General features: G+C 34.4%; 1 protein-coding gene across 3 annotated transcripts; it reads right to left on the reverse strand.

Annotated features, from left to right (window-relative positions):
• Positions 1-3,744: 3,744 nt before the first annotated feature.
• On the reverse strand, positions 3,745-20,323 carry LOC111044033. 3 transcript variants are annotated; one of them, XM_039439974.1, is made up of 6 exons: positions 20,199-20,323; positions 17,676-17,832; positions 16,108-16,247; positions 13,040-13,163; positions 9,238-9,296; positions 3,745-5,798 (listed from the first exon to the last, which is right to left on the reverse strand). In XM_039439974.1, exons 2-6 carry the CDS (start codon positions 17,827-17,829, stop codon positions 5,460-5,462), a joined length of 816 nt encoding a protein of 271 aa, XP_039295908.1. In that variant the 5' UTR covers positions 17,830-17,832; positions 20,199-20,323; the 3' UTR covers positions 3,745-5,459. The 3 variants fall into 3 exon arrangements, with proteins under 3 accessions (XP_039295908.1, XP_039295906.1, XP_039295907.1); XM_039439972.1 differs by having other exon boundaries at positions 17,676-17,829; positions 20,199-20,290; XM_039439973.1 differs by having other exon boundaries at positions 20,157-20,281.
• Between the last annotated feature and the right edge of the window lie 2,398 nt (positions 20,324-22,721).

A 22,721-nucleotide genomic window follows, 5' to 3' on the forward strand; every position in this document is an offset into this window, starting at 1 on the left:
GGTTTCCCAGGAATGCGACCATGTGCAATTTTTATATCAAGAACCTCATATATTGCAAATTTCATCGAAATTGTTAGAGCCGTTTTCGAGATCCGTTGGACATAAATAAATACCCATATATCCCAATAAATATATACAGAAATTACTTGCTTATAGGATAGGGAATATAATAGGATTATTGTCCAACAGTATCTTAGACCAGAGTGAAATGTAGACGATTCAATTATGAAAAAATAGGTTTCAGTTACTTTATTGTCTGCATCCAAACCTGAAGGGTGCAAAGGAGACAGATTAGACTAAAAGTAATACATTTAAAGAAAAAATCTGCTCAGATGAGTGAAATGTCAGGATTATCAGGTTTGGGTGCGTTTTAGAAAAGGAAAAATTGAATAACTGAACATTTTTACTTTCCTTGCCCTATTACCATAGGTAAGGAAAGTAATATAATATAAATATAATATAATATAAAGTAATATTGCTTTCCGAAAAAAATTAAGGTACCCCAATTTCTATACGTTTCAAGGTCCCCTGAGTCCAACTAAAGTGGATTTTGTGTATTGGTCTGTATGTGTGTGTGTGTGTGTGTGTGTGTATGGGTGTATGTTCGTCTGGACACGATATCTCATCTCCCAATTAACGGAATGACTTGAAATTTGGAACTTAAGGTCCTTACAATATAAGGATCCGACACGAACAATTTCGATCAAATTCAATTAAAGATGGCGGATAAAATGACAAAATTTTCGTCAAAAACAGGGGTTTTCGCGATTTTCTCGAAAACGGCTCCAACGATTTTGACAAAATTTATACCTGAAATAGTCATTGATAAGCTCTATAAACTGCCACAAGTCCCATATCTGTAAAAACTCCAGGAGCTCCGCCCCATCTATGCATTTTCACCTAAAATTTAAAATAAGCTCAAAATTCGAGAAAATGTTATTATTTCAATTGCAAACTGTTGATTCAATTCACTATGAAGAGATAGCATACTTCGTGTATCACCAGCGTTATTGTCCTGTCACCAGCTGGCTTGGATCTTTGAATAGTAGACTTGAGAAGCGCGTGAACTCTAGCGTCAGGAGATAAATTTTCATAACGGCAAGGAAAGTTGTGTGAGTGCGCCACACCAGATTTTTTCTTTAGAAATCAATCTAAAATTTCCTCTGATTTGAAATACTGTTAATCAGTAATTATTATTATTCTAGTTATAGCATAATCACGTTTAAATTGGAAAATTACGTTTTCAACAAATTTTGCCCATCATCTCAACAACTATTGAAGTTACATACTTCAGAGTGCAGCTGAGTACAGAATAAGACATTCAGACAGGAGCTGAAGGTAAAGAAGCCTATGAGAGTCAATGCAGCTCAAATGGATGGGACACGCGAGAAGAGTAGGGGTGGAAAGACAAGTTAAACGGGGTTTTTAGTCAAAACCTGAAGGGAGACCTACAAAAATTAATTTCGCACAACATATTATTACATTGTGCCGGCTAAAAATACGAAAATAAAAATACTAATGAAAATCCACTCAGAAAAATCTGGTGTGGCGCACTCACACAACTTTCCTTGCCGTTATGAAAATTGATCACCTGACGCTAGTGTACACGCGCATCTCAAGTCTACTTAAGCTGCGTACACATATTCGTGCTTCCAACCCGCACCGAGCACGCTCCTCCTTCGTACCGCCCTCGTACCACCATCGAACCACAGTCGCACCGCCCACGCACCCATCATGAACGTTACGGAAGATGTTAGATCTTCTCGCGTTCCCCGGTCGAACCACTGTTGCTCGCCGGTCGATCATCAATCGCTCTGCTGGAGTGATGTTCGGTTGCGGAGCAGAGCGACAGTCTGTACGCACCTTTATAAACAAAGATCTGAGTCAGCTGGTGACAGGACAATAACGCTAGAGACATACGAGGTCTGCTATCTCTTCATAGTGAATGATTTAATAGAATCAACAGTTGCCAACAGTTTGCAATTGGATAATCAAATTTTCTCAAATTTCGAGCTTATTTTCAATTTTAGGTGAAAATGTTACTGAACATTAATTATAGAGATTCTCATGCTCAATCTTTTTTGTTTAAATTGTATCTAAAGCCTGATAATTGGGAATCTAAACTCAAACTTTGATAGCTCCTGAAATTTTTACAGATATGGGACTTGTGGCAGTTGTTAGAGCTTATCAATGACTATTCTAGGTATAAATTTAATCAAAATCGTTGGAGCCGTTTTCAAGAAAACCTCGAGAAACCCTGTTTTTGACAACATTTTCTCCATTTTAGCCGCCATCTTGAATTGCATTTGAACGAAATTGTTCGTGTCGGATCCTTATATTGTGAGGACCTTAAGTTCCGAATTTCAAGTCATTCCGTTAATTGGGAGATGAAATATCGTGTACACAGACGCACATATACTCATAAGCTGCGTACACATATTCGCGCTTCCAACCCGCACCAAGCACGCTCCTCCCTCGTACCACCATCGAACCACAGTCGCTCCGCCCACGCACCCATCATGAACGTTACGGAAGATGTTAGATCTTCTCGCGTTCCCCGGTCGAACCACTGTTGCTCGCTGGTCGATCATCAATCGCTCTGCTGGAGTGACGTTCGGTTGCGGAGCAGAGCGACAGTCTGTACGCACCTTTACACACACCCACACACACACATACACCCAAAAACCACTTTTTTGGACTCAGGGGACTTTGAAACGTATAGAAATTTAGAAATTGGGGTACCTCATTTTTTTCGGAAAGCAATACTTTCCTTACCTATGGTAATAGGGCAAGGAAAGTAAAAACAACTTATTTTAACTTTGAATGAAAAAGAATTAGAAATTGTCAAAAACCAAAGATTTATTGATACTTAGAAAGACCGGTTTTGGTTATTACACAGATTGCTAATGGTGTAATAACCGAAACCGGTCTTTCTAAGTATCAATAAATCTGTGGTTTTTGACAATTTCTTAGTCTTTTTTATTCAATATGAATAATTACCACAATATCAACTTCTCAACTACACAAAAAGTGAAAACTTATTTTAACATTTTTTGTTTTGCTTCAGAGGACAAAAACATAAAGCGGAATAAAGATGGGCACACCTAGGCATAAGCCCGATTGGAGTGCACTTCTCTTAAAATAAAAATAATTTAAACTAGTATGACCATATACAGGGTGTTTCAGAAGTAGTGTCGAACATTTTAGGGTATTGTTCCTGGATGATAGGAGACTACAATAATGTATTTGAAGTGTCCAAAACTCAGCGGTCATCCTTATAGCTGCCATTTTGTTTTTTTCAATTAGGAATTTTTATCTCAAGAACGAAATGATGTATTGATCTGAAATTTTTACATGAATATTTATGCTATGAAGAATCAACTTTAAAAGTAAAATAAAAAATGTTCGATGTAAATTTTCAAAATAGCGGCCATTTTAATTTTTTGATTGCAAATTTCACGAAATCCGTTCATTTGACAAAAAATTTACAAGAGACAAAAAAGTTAGCAAATTTTATCAAGATTTCAAGGATTCCTTATTTTTTGAGATTGGTCGAAGAATAACAAAGAAATTAATCCTTTACTTCTGAAAAACTCTGTATAGTAGAATATATGGAGAGACTGGGATTGGCAAGAGTGGAAGAGATGGTAGGATATGTGGCAGGATAGTGGTGTGGAGGGGATGGACCGAGAATTGAAAACCCCCCGAAGCTGAGAGGCAGAAGGGTTAAGAAAAGAAGAAAAAGAAGTCTTGAAGTTTGTTTACTAGTTGTTGAATTAACATAACAAGAAACGGAAAGATTATTTCGTATACTTAATGCATAATTTCGTTCGTATTAGATTAGGTTTTGAAATTTGCCGCTACATAGCATAATATTGGTATCTAGACCTCTTTCTGTAGACCTTGCTCCGCTTGATAGTAGAATCAATTGGAGTTGTAGCAGTTTAGCATGTGCGTTGGATAAATGTGTATGGTTTGCCGCCATGAATAGCTTCATTAATTTTAAATTTGCCGCCAAAATGGCCGCTCCACAACAATCAGTATTTAGACGTTGCTTCGCTTGGTAGGTGGATCAATCAGAGTTGTAGCTGCTCAACATGTGTATCAGATGGTTTTCCGCCATGAATAACATTAATTTCATTAATTTTTTAATTTGTCGCCAAGATATCTACAATATGGCCGCTCTGCAACAATCAGTGTCTAGACGTTGAGGTGTGTACAGATATACGCGCCTCGAACACGCTCCGATCATAAACGTTACGCGAGATGTTATGCAAGGGTTCGCTAGAGGTTTGCTATATGTTCGAAGGATGATCGCGCGCTTATCGTATTGTTGACTTCGCTACAACCATAGCAACCTCTAATACAAGGCGCGGGCCTACGATATTCCAACGTCACAGCGTAGGCCTAGTATCTAATACATGATTGGTGAAGAAGATCAGCTGGTATTTTTTACCAGCTGATCTTCTAATCTAATACATCTTCATGTATTTCTGTAGTGAGGTCCACGTTATAATGGCAGTGTGTGATTTGCAATGGTGTTGCTATCCTTGTCTATCATTCAACAAAGTAGATGGCTCTACCTCTTTCACGCTTTGCGATGTTGCCACACCGTTTATCAACAATGTAGAAATTCAACTAATTGACAAAATATTTGATCTCAATCATGAAAATTCATCATTACATCTTAAAAAATATATTTTCTTGACAAATAAAATATGATTAACTATTTTCAGCAATAATGAACAGTTAAATTCATCAGATATACCAGTATCAGCTGTTTGAGTGACAAGGCTGAGATCTGGCAACTCTTTTCCTATCTTCCTACACTGCCATTATAACCTGGACCTCACTATAGACCTACACTGCGACGTTGTAATATCGTAGGCCGGGGCCTTGTATTAGATTTGGTTGTGCTACAACCTAACCTCACAAAAGTGAAACGTTCAATCCAGCTGATCGGGTAACAAAAAATGAATAAAATATTCTAACCAGGGGATTTCTGGGTAGCCTAGAATACATTATGTTTTTATAATAAATTGATGATAATAATTATTATGTTTGTTGCATTTATTTCGATGTTTTATTACAAAAAAAGGTTAAGTCTGACAATGTTTTGAAAGGTGAAAGGCGTGGTTGGGAGTTTGGCTTCTTTCTTATAAATTCTAATATGCTGGTACCTATTATTAAAAATGTTTTATTTAATTTATATTATTTAATTTTGATGATTTAATAATTAATTTTTATAATTTTATATGCTAATACAGAGATTGTAACTGATCCAACAAAAACGTTAGACGCGCATGCACAACTATTGGTTAGTTCGCCCCCTAGGAACTTGTCAAGCACAAGCTCTGTTCGCGTTCCGCTCTTGTTCGACCTGCGATCATCTTGCAATCCGCTCGAGTAACGTTCGTTTGCGGAGCAGAGTCTGTACGTCTGTACGCACCTTTGTTGAATCAATCGGAGTTGTATCCGTCCAACATGTGCGTGAGATACATTTGAATGGTCTGCAGCTTGTGCCGACACTCTGGGTCGAGGGCGACGGGGGGCGGGCGGGGGCGGTTGGCCTGGCTGAGGGGCGGGAGGATGGTCAGGACGTTGCCGTCACTGAGTGGCACATTGATGGTGGGGTTGGTGGCGGTGGGGATGGCCACATGGAGGGGACTGCCACTCAGTGACACGGCCTGCTCTCCGAGGCGCGGCTGCCGCAACACAGACGCCGGTGTGTTGATGTCAAACTTGGGTGTGATCGGCGTCATCTCAGCCGAACCAAACTGCGACGACATGTACGGAGTCTGCAACAATCATTCATTGTTAAAATATAATTAATTGCTTCATAAATAATTATTGATTTTATCTTATTCTAGAAAGTAATTTATGTGACTATTTATTCACTTATTGTCACAATACATAATCATAGAGAAACAATAGCGTAAGTAGATATCCCATGGCATAATGAGTTTATGTCGCAACTTTTACTGTTATCTCAAGCCGATTACTGTCGATTTTTACTGTTTTGGCCGGGTGAGAGTGTATGAACGGCACAATATTGATTGATTGATTGGGTACTTTATTTATGTAGATTACAATATATACTGGCTTATACACTTATATACAATAGCTTACAATACAGCAAAATTATAGATGAATTTACATAATATAGACTAAGAAAATAATTATTGAACTGTATATGATATGGAAAAGCAATTTGTAATATAATAACTATAGATAATAATTATATTGTTATGCATCTACATAAATTGGCGGAGCTTTGGACATATCATATGAAAGACTACCAGTGTCATAGGGAAAGAACTACGTGGACTATCGGCTTGAGATAACAGTAAAACTTGACATGAACTCCCAATACCATGGGATATCTACTTAAGCTATTGTTTCTCTATGACATAATATTCTGAGTTATAAATAAAAATAAAGATCTGAGTACCCTTTTTAAATTATTTCGTGGCGAAATAATTCTGTGGCCTTGTGCAAAAACTACCAATGTCAATTTTTTCCAAAAATGACTTTAATACACAAACACCGTACATCACTAATATCATAGCCACCTCTAATACAAGGCCCCGGCCTACGATATTGCAACGTCGCAGTGTAGGCCTAGAATCTAATACATGATTGGTGAAAAAGATTAAAAAAAATACCAGCTGATCTTTTTCACCAATCATGTATTAGATTCTAGGCCTACACTGCGACGTTGCAATATCGTAGGTCGGGGCCTTGTATGAGAGGTGACTATGCTAATATAGATTATTTTCAGTTCCAGAAGTGCCAATGTGCTATCTCAAAGCGATAAAAAGTTATAAAATTTTTACTACCAATGTCATGATTTAGTTATTCCACTCTGAGAGTGCGAAAACTACCAATGAAGACATAGGTTTTAAAGGTGCGTACAGATATACGCGCCGCGAACATGAGCAATTCACTTTTAATCAGCTGACTATATCTGTATTTTTACAGAAACGGTATAAGATATTTATAGATATAAAAAGCTTGGCATGAGCTGATTAAAAGTGAATTGCTCATGTTCGCGGCGCGTAAATCTGTACGCACCTTTAGATTGCCATTCATACTCCGTGCCAGAACTACCAATGTCGACTTCTAGCACTCGCATTTGCTTATCAAAATGCCGTAGTTCGAAAATACAAGCTGAACTTTCAAGCTGATTTGTGAGAAAGTTAGTATTTTGACATAGGTAGTTCTTGCACTAGGCAACAGAATTTAAAAATGGTACTCCGATTTATATTTTTATTTATATTCAAAAGTAGCCCTAAAGAGAAAGATAATATTCTGAGTTTAACTCGTTTGATTGGTGACTTGTCAATTGCTATAACTAGCTACTATAATGGTTGTTTCTAGATTGGTAATTGCAGTATAGATTTGTGATGATCTAAAAATCGACATCGAAAGTTCACGGCTCAGTTGCACAACAGCCGGTTAAATTTTAATTGTGATTAATTTCACAAGAACCATTCAGAGGATTTTTCAAAAAAAAAAGTTTCTGTGATTGGTTCTCGTGAAATTAATCACGAGACCTGCTTTTCTGCAACCGATACTAAGCGATTTAATTATTGATGATAAAGTTCATTGGAAATATCATTGAATCCGTGATGTTTGCCCAATTATATGAATATTTTGATTGTGATAATCTTTTATGCTGTAAAAAAAACCAGCTCATAGTATTATAATTGATGTTGAGACTGTTGTAAACAGAATTCTAGAAGCTTTAGAAGATAGGTTGGTTACCGGTGTTGGCGTGTCGGATATGCGAAAAGCATTTGATTGTATCTCACATAGTATTCTGAGAACTAAATTACAGTTTTATGGCATTTCTGGAAAGTAACTTGAAGTAAATTTGTCATATTTAAGAAGAAAACAGCAGTAGTAGTAAATAATGTAAAATCTGATGTTTTAGATGTAGTAGCAGGAGTTCCGCAGGACTCAATCCTCGGGCCTTTTCTATTTTTCATTTATATGAATGACATTCAATGCAATGTAATTCCATTTGGCCTACCTATACTATACGCAGATGATACAACATTATTGTGAGTTCATAAAAATATGACAAGTGTGACAACAAAGCTATTAGAATGCATTCAAGCGTCTAAATCTGGCTGGAAGCAAATAATCTTGTTATCAATGAGGATAAGACAGAACACATCTATTTTTCTTTAAATAACGAATGTGAAAAACAAGCTGTGAAATTTCTTGGTCTGTACGTAGACAGTAAATTGACATGGAAGGAACAAGTGAATATGTTATGTAGAAAAGTATATAGGATAGTATATATCTTATTAGAAAGCTCAAATACTGCGTAAGCTCAGATGTGCCTCTGACAACCTATTTTGGCTTTTTTCATTCCCTTTCCCTAATAACATATGGAGTTATACTTTGGGGCAATTTTAGCACTGCCACAAAGATACATATTCTTCAAAAAAGAGTGTTTAGAATAATCGATGGCCTGCAACAAAGAGAATCTTGCAGAGAAAGTTTTGTTAAATATAAAATATGACAGTGCCAACATTATACATTTATAATAATTTAGTTCAAGTAAAAAGTAATCTGAACAAGTTCAACAGCATAGGGCACTCCCATAACACAAGAGGAAAAATAATTGATCTTCCTATCCCTCAAATAAGATTGTCAAAGACACATAAGAGTCATTACTATCAGAGATAGTTTTGGGCGTAAGTTACACTGTGGTACTTTTCTGTAAGTTGTGAATGATAGAATAGAAAAATATAGATACTTGATATTTGGGTGTGATTACATCGAATCCACAGAATTTATCACTAAAAAATAGTTTGATTTGAATATAAACTTCCACTATGGGTTCGTAATCTGCCAGAGAAACGTTTAAATTAGTTGTTAGTAGATGGCTGAAGAATCAGCCTTTCTATAATCTCAGTGAATATACGGTATCCAACCCAGATATCATTGAAAAATGACCAAATCTTGCTGGGCTACTTGTTTTAAATTTTGTAACATTGTTTTTGACACGCTATTCTTTGAGTGAGCAATTATAAATTATATTAAAGTAGAACATATTGTATCATTTGTATAATATATTATTATTTCAATGAATATTGCATTACTGTATCAATGTTGATTATGTTTGTGACTTTATGACAAAGCTTATTGTAATTTTATTGTTTAATGGCAAATAAAGTATTCTTATTCTTAAAGCTATTCTGTAAATGTGCGTGGTCGGCCTACCTTCATCGCAGAATTCCTTGATCTGGTCGCAGATCTTGATACTCGACCAGTCTGTTTTACTGAAAAGCAATAACACACCAAACTATTTAGACCTTAAGATCTACTTAAAATTTCATAAATACGGTACTAGAATTTGTGAAAAATACACTAACAATACAGAAGAAGAAAATAGAACAGTTACATAATTACCAATTCTCGTAAAATATAAATAAGAAAAGAGTCGCTATTATCATTATCTCGATGCACATCCTAATCATGATGCAAAAGCGGGACTTGGAAAATTTTCAATTTCAACCATAATTTCTAACAATAATTTTGATCTTTGTTACATTTTTTACAATTTTTGGGAACATAATTTCATCTATGAAAATTCTGGAGTGAACGGTTTTGGGCTGAATTTGTTTGCACTCTCAAATATAATTTGTATCTGAATGAATATTAAGAACAAAGCAATGTTAAGAACCTAAACAAAATTTTCAAGTCAAAAATATAACTATTAATAATAATATTAAACCTAATTCCAAATAATAAGGCATCAAATACCATGCTGACTCCTGAAAATGAAAATATTGTCGGCAGAGAGAATAGCTAATTGAAAACATTATTGTTCATAGCGAGATTCGACCTGTATGTAACTCCTGCTTGCCAATCAGGCATGCTTCTATTTATACTACCAAACAATCTCTGTATAGAAGTTTTTTCTATACGAATTGACTATACTAAGTCAATTCGTCGTTCAGGAAAGAATGGTAATAAAGTAAAATTGCATTGGTAGTGCAGTTTCATCTTAACTAGCCTAATTAATAGGTTTCAGTAGTTATGAAATTATATTTTTATGACAGCTCATTGGAACAAATAATAGAACATTATTTCTTTTAAGATAAAATAATGGGCTATATGAATAAAACCAAAGCATATGCTCATGAGCATGAGCATGGAGCATAAGGTTTTGCTCATGAGCATTAGGGAGAAGCATAAGCATTTGCTCATTTTTATATGAATAAGCTTTACCTTATACTCTTACATTATGCTCCTGAACTCTGGAGCAAATGCTCACGTAATTTAAAAGTTTTTCATCAGCTGATTCGCCTTTGTGGCCTTACTTTGTTTTTATAGCTCAAGTAAGCGCTAAATATGCAAGTAGGGAGACACCGCTTGTGTTTGCGTCGTCAGCTCTGTTTTCTATTTATGAATTTAGTTTTAGGTTAGTTGAGTTTAGAATTTTGAAATAATAGCGTGAAAAAATGTCATCGCTATAAAAATCTTTAGCATAATCTTATAATACCAATAGCCTTCTTATAATCGTCTACAGCACTCTCATCTTCTTAAATGCCTATTTCCTATTTTGTGATGGCTACCTTTATATCAGATAGCTATCTTTTGTATTTATTCTTTTGTGAGAATAATGGTGATATATATCATGGTTGAATCTAAAAAGAGTATTGGTTGTGATCGTATCTGGTATAGTATCCTCTTCCTCATACGAATTAGTTGAGCCATTTTACTATGAGCAAAAGGTGATAAGCTGCTCTAGACTAGACTTTTGAGTATAAGCTTTTACTTTTGAGCAAATGCTCAAACTATTTTTTTGATGAGCATAAGCAAAAGGTTTTCTCACGTCTTATTCATAGAAAATGAAGCAAATGCTCCATATTTTAGAAGTATAAGCAAATGCTCAACTTTATGGCCCATTATCTTTATTTCAAGATAGTATTTTTACTCAAAGCAGCACACTTTACAATCTACAGTTGAATAGCGTCAGGTCTTAATAAGTGACAATAATAAGTCTTAATAAGTTCACAATAAAAACGCACACATGGAAGACAGTTAGGAAGGCTAGAGTACTCACAAACTACGCTACCTTCTACCACCAAAATCATTCATACTGTTGAATATTCTGATACCTGACAAGGACTGCGGTAAGTAAATCATTAAACAACTTCGTTCCAATATGAGAGGGAATTTTCTCGTACATCTGTAATCGGTGTTGTCTCAAAGACAGTTTATTCCTCCCTCTGGATTATATTGTATTAACTGGTTATATCTCTGGTATATATGGATATCAGCAATTGTATTCAGATCAGATTAGTGCTTGTCAGTGAAAATTATCAGTTCTAAGATATAAATTGATGGTAGCATAAGTATATTTAAATCAAAAAAGTATGTTTACAAGGATAATTGGACTTTTATAATGTTAGTTTGTTTTACCAACATACCCAACACTGAGTAAAACTGCATTGGTATGGTTCTATTAGCTGTCTGGCTATGTGCTATCAGTGTTCGACACAGCCATTTACGTACATCATTAGATAGCAGTGCGTAAAGTAATTATAAAGGTGCGTACAGACTTTCGCTCTGCTCCGCAATTGAACGTCACTCGAACAGATCGATTGATGATCGACCAGAAAGCAAGAGTGGAACGCGAGAAGAGCTAACATCTCCCGTAACGTTCATGATCGGAGCGATTGCGGAGCGAGTGCAGAGCGTGCGTGGAGCGATTGCGGAGCGTGTTGGAGGCACCTGTACGCACCTTAAGGCTGTGCAAAGGCTAATAATAAACTTTCTACTGGTGATATTTTTCAAAGTTTTTCGATATGTATATCATCAAGCTATAAAAATAGAAAAGTTTTCTCAGGAAAACATTTTTTTCCCGATCATTACTTTTTGAATTTGAATTTGAATTTGAATTTATTACTCTTTGCATGTACAACAATAAAGTTATTTGGCAATCGTCACATATTACAAAATGAAATTACATATTACAAAAATAAAATCACAACAAAAAGTCATTCATGGTAAGAAGAGGCTGAAGAGGCATTCATGGTAGGTAAGAAGAGGCTGAAAGTATCCATAGTATGCGGAGAAGACTATCTGCTGATGCATTGTTCTTGCTAGTGTAGCAATTGCGAATGTGGCCTTACTGAGTCGTTTAATCAATTCGTCGATGTGATCATTCCATCTCAAACCAGAATCCATTTTCAAACCCAGGAAGCTGCATACATTTGCTGGTTTGACCTGTTTCAAGTCCATATCGAAGTAGAAGGTGTCAGGAGCGTTGAAATGATTTATGGAGAAACTGAGATAGCATGTCTTTTCAATATTCACCTTGATTTTATTTGCTTCACACCAATTTCGAATGCTCTCTACCACCTTTTCTCCCCCACTCTGCATCTGCTGGATAGTATCACCTATGATGAGAAAGTTGGCATCATCGGCGAACTTTTGAGATAAGAGCGCCCAAAGTTAAAATTTTGGGAACAGAACATTTCAGATTCGGTAAGAGTTCAATCCATGAGATTCAGAGGATAAATTCTTCACAGTATTGTTGATTGAATAAAACAAAAATCTTTTGAAAATATCAGTTTTTGAGAAAGTTATTCAATTACCCAAAAATGACCAAAAATAACTCAACTTAAAGTTATTTTTGGTCATTAATTTTTAGTAAATTGAATAACTTTTTCAGAAATTTATATCTTCAGAAAATTTTTGTTTTACCTATTTAATCAAAATTACCATGAATAATTCATCCTCTAAATTTCATGGATTTATCTCTTACCGAATTTGAAATGTTCTGTCCCAAAAATGTAAACTTTAAGCGCTCATATCTCTAAAAGAAATGATTGGAAAAAAATGTTTCCCTGAGAATATTCCATTTTGATAGCTTGATGATATACAAATCGAAAAACTTTGAAAAATATCACCAGTGGAAAGTTCATTTTTAGCCTTTGCAAGGCCTGAAAGTGGCGGAAAGTGAAACTACATATTATGTAGTGCTAAGTAAATAAAAACCAGTGTTACTTACTTCCTACTGGAGCTGGTTTTTTGAATGGATCCGCACTACTAGTCCGAAGTCTCTTCGAAGTGCACTTCGGTTCAACATTTTCAACGTTTCCTTCAATTTTCCTGTCAATTGAATCGACTGCATACTGCAAAATAAGATGAGAAATTTAATTAATAATTAATTTCTCTGGATGTTGGACGACACATCCAGAGGAGTTTATTCATAAATTCATATATTACATATTATTTTTTCATTTATTTTCAATGATACAACAATATTCAGGTATTACAAAATGATACCTCACTATATATGTGTCGAGGTTATCATCAAATTAATACTAATTTATGCTACAACAGATAATACAAAAATTCCAAAAATCTAAAACTATATCTATTATCCTAAGCATCACCTAGTACAAAGATACTAAACCGAGGTACTATTTTCTACCTATAAATTACCTTATTTAAAAAGAATACTAGGTACTTAAATCTAAATCCTACTTACTATTAGTTCCTCACTACTTTGAATCCCAATACTGAATAACCAATGTCTAATTTTTCTTTTGAAGCTATTGGAATTTTTCTCTCCTTTGATTTCTAATGGTATTCTATTAGATATTGTAGGCCCTAAATATCCTAGTGATCTTTGCCCAAATGCTGTTATTCATTCTTGGTACTTCTTGATTGTAACGTTCTCTTATTCTAGTATTATAGCTATGATTTATGATATGGTTCCTATTTTGATGTTTTTTCATATACCCTAATAACAACAATTATATACAATTGCCTAACACTGAGTACTCTATTTTCTATAAATTGTTGGAAACCAGATTTCCCTGTTTCCCATTATATTCAAAATGCGTTTTTGAGTTTTTAATAATGGATCTATAAAACTGAAGTTAGCTGCACCCCAAACTAACAGACCGTACCTTAAATGCACGATGAACTAAAATCTATCATTTATAAAAAAGTTAATGTTAAAAACGTCATGATATGGGGTGAAAAATCTGATAAAAGAACAAGAACACTGATCAACATTAACTATAGTGAGATCAACTAAAGTGAGATTAACTGTAGCAAGATTAACTGTAGTAAGATTAACTGTAGTAAGATTAACTACAGTAAGATTAACGTTAACTATAGTGAGATTCACGTTTTTAAATCAGTATAATAACTATACAAATCACGTTTCAACTATATAGATTCACGTTTAAATAACTATAGTAAGATTAGTAAGATTAAGGTTAACTATAGTGAGATTTACGTTTTAATATCAGTACCACCAATTGACTCACTTATTTCAAAAATGAAAGTATTGTTAAAATGACGATGTCTATTGTAAACTTGTTTTGTTTTATGGCAAATAAAGATCTTGTATTCTTGTATTCATTCAATTAAGGTTATGATTACATTGGATTCACGCGCAACTAATTTGGTGGCGCATATATGAGAAAGCGTGCAGATAGAAACAAAATCTGGAAGGAGCCATAGAAGCACGTTGTGACTTGTGCGTTTAGTGTCAAGCAGCGACAAACAAGTCACAACGTGTTTCTATGTCTCTTTCCAGATTTTGTTTCTATCTTAAAATAGATAGAAATCGACAGATAGATATCGGCCGTGTTGGTCTATAGTGAGGTCCACGTTATAATGGCAGTGTTTGATTAGCAATGGTATTTCTATCTTTGTCTATATTCAACAAAGCGGATAAGTCTCTTTCTCGCTTTGCTCTGTTGCCAGATCGTCTTTCAACAATATAGAATTAATAATTAATTAACAAAATATTTCATCTTAATTATGAAAATTCATTACGACATTGTTGAAAAATATAATTCCTTGCTTAATAAAATATAATTGATTATTTTAAACGAGAATGTACAGTTAATATTACATCAGTAAACCTGTATCAGCTACCGTCAAGGAAGTATTGACAAGACAGGGAGGATCGGCAACGTTGTTCTCTTATCTTTCTCCACTGACATTATAACGTGGACCTCAGTATAGTCAGTGGTAAGGGGCGTTACAAACTTCGGTCTGCTATCACCGCCTGAATCGTAGGTTTGAATCCCGCCGATGGAATGGACGTTTGATCATCTCATCAATTCACCAACGCACTTTCCATTACCCACGCACAAGCAAAAAGCTCGTGTGAGCATCATTCGCAAATTGCAATTAACAAGGATCAACAATTATTGACCGAACGCAGTGAGGTCTATGTTTTAACTCGGATTTTCTTATATCTGTCTTTATGTATGTAACGCATTTACGGCCAAACGCGTTGATAAAATTCTATGACATTTGGCAGGAATATTCCTTTTTTAGCTGCGTATACAGTGTTTTTATGAAATTTTGCATTTCAAGGATAATATGAAAGGAAAAGGAATTTCCTCCATACTCTGATATCTCTATAAATATATCTACACGGAAGATAGGATTAATCAGACTATAGAATTATTCATAATCAATCAGCTGACAAGTGGATTATTCATTGCATGCATTACACAGATGTCTGGAGAAGCCAGTGAACAAGTGACACCAGATACTAGTGAGAAAACCGCGTGAGGTCTACTGTTCACAGAACTACTAGTTAATATTGGATCAGATGTACCGGGATGATTTGAATAGAAGAAAAGGCGGTGGGTGATAAAGTACACTCTCTTGAGAATAGTGAAAGAAAAGGGAATATGACAAGTATGCTCTCCTTTGAAATCCACTGACTTTATAACGTGAATCTGACTAGTAACTAGTTACAATAATATATTTCAATATTTCAAGATTATTGACATCTCGAATAAATTCTGATAAAAGAAATCTACCTCAGAATGGAAAGCTTTCTGGAATAGGTACTTATATAGGATAGATGGGCAATCTCTCGCTCCTTCGGATCGCTTCAAATTTGTATGATAAGAAATTGAATTAAAATACAGTAATATTTCTATAAATAAAAATATAAATTTGAGTACCCTTTTTTAAAAAGGGTAATCAGATTCATATTTTTATTTATTTTTATTTACAGTAATATTTCTGTATAAAATTCTGTAATAATATTTTAAAATATCAAATCCAACACGAATTAGATTATTTTCAACTTACATTGTCTCTATACTCCTCGAACTGCCAGAGAGGTGTTTTCAAAAGTTGTCTTTTTAAAGATAGCTTGAACAAGGTTGCGGACTTGACATACTCATCAATTTTGTTTTGTATTTCTGAGGCCAATTCTTCTGCCGCTTTTGCTGAAAAAGGATAGAATATGTCATTTAGTTAATGGTGAGTAAACCAAATTGGTAAAAACATTATCAAAGGTACATTACTACACAGTAAATGATTTTATTTATATCAAATCAATGTGAAAAAATAACAATACAACATTTCAATCATTCAAACTAAAACTATATCTAAACTTTATTTCAGAATAAGGTTTTATTGCTTTCTCAGTTTAAACATTTGATAGCACTATTATTTGATTAGATTGCAACATTTATATTTTTGGTTTCTTATTCATTTGCTGAGGTATAACTCACTTCACTGCATGAACCTCAATGCTGATCAGCTCCCAGCAAGTAATGTTTGATTTCTGTCAAAAAGCTAGGAGATATTTATCATTTTCTCTTATATAAATTTTAACCCAAATATTTTCTCAAAAACAAATTAATAAAACCTACAAATATCGGGCCGCTAACCTTAGTTTTGATATACACCAAAATCAATTTGGTCCATTATAACGTTTATAGTGACTGACATTTTTAAACTATAACAATGTAATATCTGGTGAATAATTCGAATACTAAGCAAGCTATTAGACAAGTATTATGGACGGCCTCCACTGTAGGCTGTCTGGTGTCTTACTATAGTGAGATCCACGTTATAATGGCAGTGGAGAAAGATAGGAGTAAAACGTTGCCGATCCTCTGTCTTGTCAATGCCTTCTATAGACGGTAGCTGATAAACGTTTATTTATTTATTTATCACATTGTGTACAAATATTCAACATGAGGAAAGGCACAACAGGCTCATGCCCAAAACTGTCCCATTTCCAATTTATACTATACTGTCCCAATCAAAATGTTGGTTATGTCACTTTCACTTTTCAAAATACAATTTACGCTCTTCAATACTCAGATGAACGCGCAAATTTTGAATCAAATAGATACTATTAGAGTCTAAAATAAAAAAATCTAGAACAGTAACTTAATAATTGTTCAAAAAGTCTGAATTTTGAATGAAACTAGAAATTTTTTAGCTAAAAACTTCACACTTATTGATGTAATATTAACTGTTCATTCTTGTTTAAAATAATCAATTATATTTTATCAAACAAAGAAATTATATTTTTCAATTATTTCATAATGAATTTTTATAATCATGATGAAATATTTTGTTAATTATCAATTCTACATTGTTAAAGGACTATCAGGCAACAGAGCAAAGCGAGAAAGAGATAGCGCTATCCGCTTTGTTGAATGATAGCCAAGGATAGCAATACCATTTCTAATCAAACACTGCCATTATAACGTCGACCTCACTATAGCGACTCAGCTGGTGGCCCAATGTAATACGGATGATTGATTGCGTAATGTGGTCCTTTACGGAGAACGATAATTTGTTTAGCAATGAAAATGAATATTGACAGAAAACAAAATCAAACAGTTAACTGAACTCACAAATTTCCTTTTTTGTCAACTTGACTTGTTTTGGTGTTGATGACTGAACTTGGCCAACTTCATCCAGGAAAACTGAGCAGCTGACGGATTCCTTCATTCTTGATGGTTGCCGAGATTTTTGATTGTATAATGTCGACCGTTTTTTTGGCGCCATCTTCTAGATATAATCAGACAAGACAATACTTACGAGAGAAAAAAGGAATTATGTAGAAAGAAGGAATTTTGATCCAGCTAGGGTTCACTGCATACAGCAGCCAACTGGCTTGGAGTAGTGGACATTCGATAGAGATTATCTTATCACTCCCGCTAACTTTACTTTACTTACTTTACTTTTCTTGTTCGTCACAATTATTAAACTGCATTAATGGTGCAACGATCCCGCAGAATATGACACGTCAAAGTTTAATCTAATATAATACTACCATCCTTCATATTTCAACACAACAGATTTCACATAACATACATTAATCAAACATTAACCAACAAGGAAGTCTGCTAAACCCCCTCAGAAGGGTATGACAAAGAAAGTAATAATGAAAGGAAAGGAGGCAAGAGACGGTTTGAATATTCATAATGAATTTTAACAATTGGCTTATATATTATACTGCGATGAATATTCAGTTTAATCTGACTATACTATTGCTCTAGAATGAATTAAAAATATTTTCTGTGGGGTGCAAGTATCATATGACGGACATCAGACATGTGTGGCATGCACCATTCTAAGCTGTTGTCACCCGTGATCGGATCGGAACACTGCATTATAAGTGTGGCCCAGGCTTTGCACGTGGAATTTGTTGTTTTCTGATGTTGCAGTTTTCATGTTTCCGGTAAAACAGCGAAAACAGACATGGGAGACGAAAGTGAAGGCTTCACCCTACAGAGCTGTTGCACGCTCTCATTTAGATTAGGATTACTCTTCTGTGAGAAAATCAGTCCCGTTATTTTATAGCAATTTTGATGACGCCTGCATTGTATTACAGATAAAGTTATTGTTTGTTAGTCGAATGAATGAATGATCGATAAAAGACTCAGCAGTCGCTAGCGGCTGTACATCTTTGTACAAGGTGACGCTCTATACAACACCAGAGCTTTAGGTGGGCCGTCCACTAGAACCGTTTTCGTCCGAACTAGCATCGGCCGAAAACTACCGAACGATCCCCCAACAAAGAAATCTATAGATGCTACATGCATTGCAACAGGTTCATACGTCCGAGCACGGCCGATCAAGTTTTCGATCCGAATTGAATGGGATTTTCAGGCTCTATCCGGCCGAACTAACTAGTCGAGCTGAGACAACAAAGTGTTCATAACCTAAAATTGTTTCACAGTCTTATTTGTTTTTGTTATGTTTTTTTTTTTTTGAAGTTGTTCTGTTTTATAAAGTTGTAACTATGGACAATGAATAGTTGATAAGTTTGGTTCAAGTGCATGTTCCATTGTAGGATATGCGAAACAAAAAAATAACATCGTCGTGATGTTCACGACACAGGAATCTGTGACAAAGATTGCTGAACAAATAGGATCTGAAGGTGAAATTATTGTAATAAAAAACTAACTTAGTGGACATTTGTTTATTAAATTTTCAAAATCTCAATACAATCATTGTTTATGAAAAATATTGGTGGCTATGATAGTAGTTAATTCAATAATTGGCAACCAGCCAGCTTCTGAACTAGACTGACGTAAACGGTTCCAACGGACGACCAAATTCGGACGAATTAACAGCCGGCAGATTCGTCCGATCCAACGGCGGAACAGATCAGTTGAATACGGTTCCAGTGGACAGTTACCCTTACTCTTAACATGTGATTTCATGCGAAATATTGCATAAATATATAAATGCAACAGCTACAGCCGCTAGCGACTGAACGACAGTAGCCGCGGCGACTGAGCGGGTTGAATTTGACTGTAGCCGTGGCGACTGAGCGGGTTGAATTTGACTGTAGCCGCGGCGACTGAGCGGGTTGAATTGTAGTTATCGCTAATGTCTAGTCTACACTATCGCCAAGTCGCTGGCCAAGCCGGTAAGTGACCCACGTAGGTCCTGCTATCCACATTGCAATATGACCATTTGTGGATGCTCGGCTAGTCACTCGCATTTGCTTGACAAAATCAGAGTGATAGCAAGCAAAGGCCAGTAAAGAAAAGCACTGACAAAGCAGCCATCTACACTATCGCGCTTGTCGTAATTTGTACACATTTGGCAAGAGTGTGGATGCGGTATAAGGAATTACACCTTTATGCTTTACTTGAAATATTTATTCAAATTGACTTTTATAGCTTATTTTTATATTCAACACTTTATCATACTACCTACTTATGGATATACTGTATCTATCTTCTCATCAACATAAAAATATTACTTCTCATTCCCAGTGGTTTCAATATGTATTGTCTTGTAGGTTAATCTTTATGATTATTCATAATAATGACGGATTGTGACTAATAGTTTACCAGCAGTAAATTTATTACTCTTACCGTAATTTATTGCAGCTTTTAGTATTAATACAAGTTACTTACCTTATTAATGATCACAAAAAAGACACTGATATTATGTGCAGTCACAGTCAAGTTCTTAATTTTTTTAAAACTTTTACAAAATACAAACAACGTCTATAATTCGTAACCAGGATGACCAACCCAGCGGCTTCAATTTTCAGGTTATGTCACTATTTTAGCTGAAATACCACAAGATTAGATTATTCTACTATTTATAATTGAACTCATCAACTCATATTTTTATAATATTTACAGTTGAAATCTATATACTGCTCATGTATTATGTTATTGCATACTGAATTGAATTCTAACCTCAATAAGAATAACCAGCAGGCAACAGTGAAGAAGACCGGGAAAATCAAATTGAAATTGTTCAAAGTTCTAATATATGACTAGACTAGCAAGAACCCGTGCTTCGCAAGGATCTACTTTAAAACTTGACAAAATGAAAACTTGACGTAATGAAATTTTGAAGAATTGAGAATAGGCCTATAACCATCCTTGGTTAATTAAGAATCTATAAGCAAAATTTCAAGTTAATTAGTCCAGTAGTTCAGACGTGATGATGCGTCAAACATAATTTTCCTATCCCGTACGTGCATAAGCCAGCTCTTTACTTTATATAATTATTATAGATATAGTTAACGACTGCAAGAGATAGGACTGTGGAACAGAATCGTGGTGAAACTATGATAGCGCCAGAAGTGTCTCAAACACAATAGTAGGTACTACATGAACTTTTTGAAAGTGATTTGAAAAAATGTTAAAACAACAGAACTGAATCCTTATTATTCTACCTCCATTTAGAGAGGCTTTTGTTTGAGCCGAATGGAAATCTATTTATAAAAAAATGAATGTCTCCCAAGTAGCAAAAAAATATTGTCTCATTATTGCCACAACATTCAGCAACATTGTTAAAAATATTGTCATTATAATATTGTAGCAGTATTGTCATAATATTTTTGCAATATCAAATCATATATTATGTAAACATTGTTCAGCAATATTAAATAATATCTATACAACATTGTCGCAATATTGAATAATATATCACGTAAATAATGTTTAGCAATATTGAGATAATATCAATACAACATTATTACAATATTAAATTAAAAATTACCTGAATATTGCTAAGCAATATTTAATAATATCTATACAACATTGTCACAGTATTGAATGATATTCCATGTAGATATTGTTCAACATTTTCAGAAAATATCGATACAACATTGGCACAATATTGGATAATATTTTTGCAATATCAAATCATATATTTTGTAAAGATTGTTCAGCAATATTAAATAATATCTATACAATATTGTCGCAATATTGAATAATATATCATGTAAATAATGTTTGGCAATATTGAGATAATATCAATACAACATTATTACAATATTAAATTAAAAGTTACCTAAATATTGCTAAGCAATATTTAATAATATCTATACAACATTGTCACAGTATTGAATGATATACCATGTAGATATTGTTCAACATTTTCAGATAATATCAATACAATATTGGATAATTTACCAAGTAAATATTGTTTAGCAATATTTAGATAATATCAATATAACTTTGTCACAATATTGAATGATAATGTAAATATCGCTCAAGTCTAATCAAAATCCCATTGAATTTTTCTACTTGAATGGAAATCAGCAAACACTTCTTGATCAAGGATGACATACTTGTTGGAGTGGAGCTCGAATATGGCTTGTTGGGTATTCAGCTTTTATTGCAAGGGTCAAACAAGTCTAGACTTTGGTTTGAATTCTCCTTGTTGATCAAGGCTGACAAACTGACAAAGAGAGATTGATTATATTAGAATAAATCTAGTTATTTACTTGGGTATGTTACAATATACACTGGCTTATACACTTATTTACATTAAAATGACAGTATTGCTAATTATTCAACAAATTTGACAAGGTATGAAAAATAAATGAATGAGAATGAAGATTTAATGCAATTTAAATAACGATAATATTATATTGTGATGTAACTACATAAATCGGCCGTGTTTCAGCAAATAGTTGTCAGAGAGAGAAAGAGAGAGAGAGAGTGAGTGAAAGAGAGAGATTGGATTAGATTAGAGTTATTTTTTTATGTATGTCAATATTTACTGGCTTATACATGAATTGACGGTAATGCTAATTATTGAACAAATTTTACAAAATATAAAAATTAATTAAAAAAAATAATTAAAAGAGACAGAAAGAGACAGAAAGAGAGAGAGTGAGAGTGTGTGAGAGAGAGAGAGTGAGTGAGTGAGAGATTGAGTGAGTGAGTAAGCGGGAGAGAGAGCGGGTGAATAAGCAAGAGGGGAGGAGTGAGAGAGAAGTGATAGAGAAAGCGAGAGAAGATGTTTTGTCCTGTATATATAAGTACTCATCCAACTGCCCACTATCCCTAGTATGTATAACTAAAGCTATTCAACTATAGCTGCAGTATTTACAATGCAGGGACCTTCTAAACCTTTTTGGATAGAAAAAGTTGAAAAGTAGACAATGATTCCAATTCGCATCAATAGATCAG

Source organism: Nilaparvata lugens, chromosome 13 (assembly GCF_014356525.2).
Source record: "Nilaparvata lugens isolate BPH chromosome 13, ASM1435652v1, whole genome shotgun sequence".
NCBI classification, from domain to species: domain Eukaryota; kingdom Metazoa; phylum Arthropoda; class Insecta; order Hemiptera; family Delphacidae; genus Nilaparvata; species Nilaparvata lugens.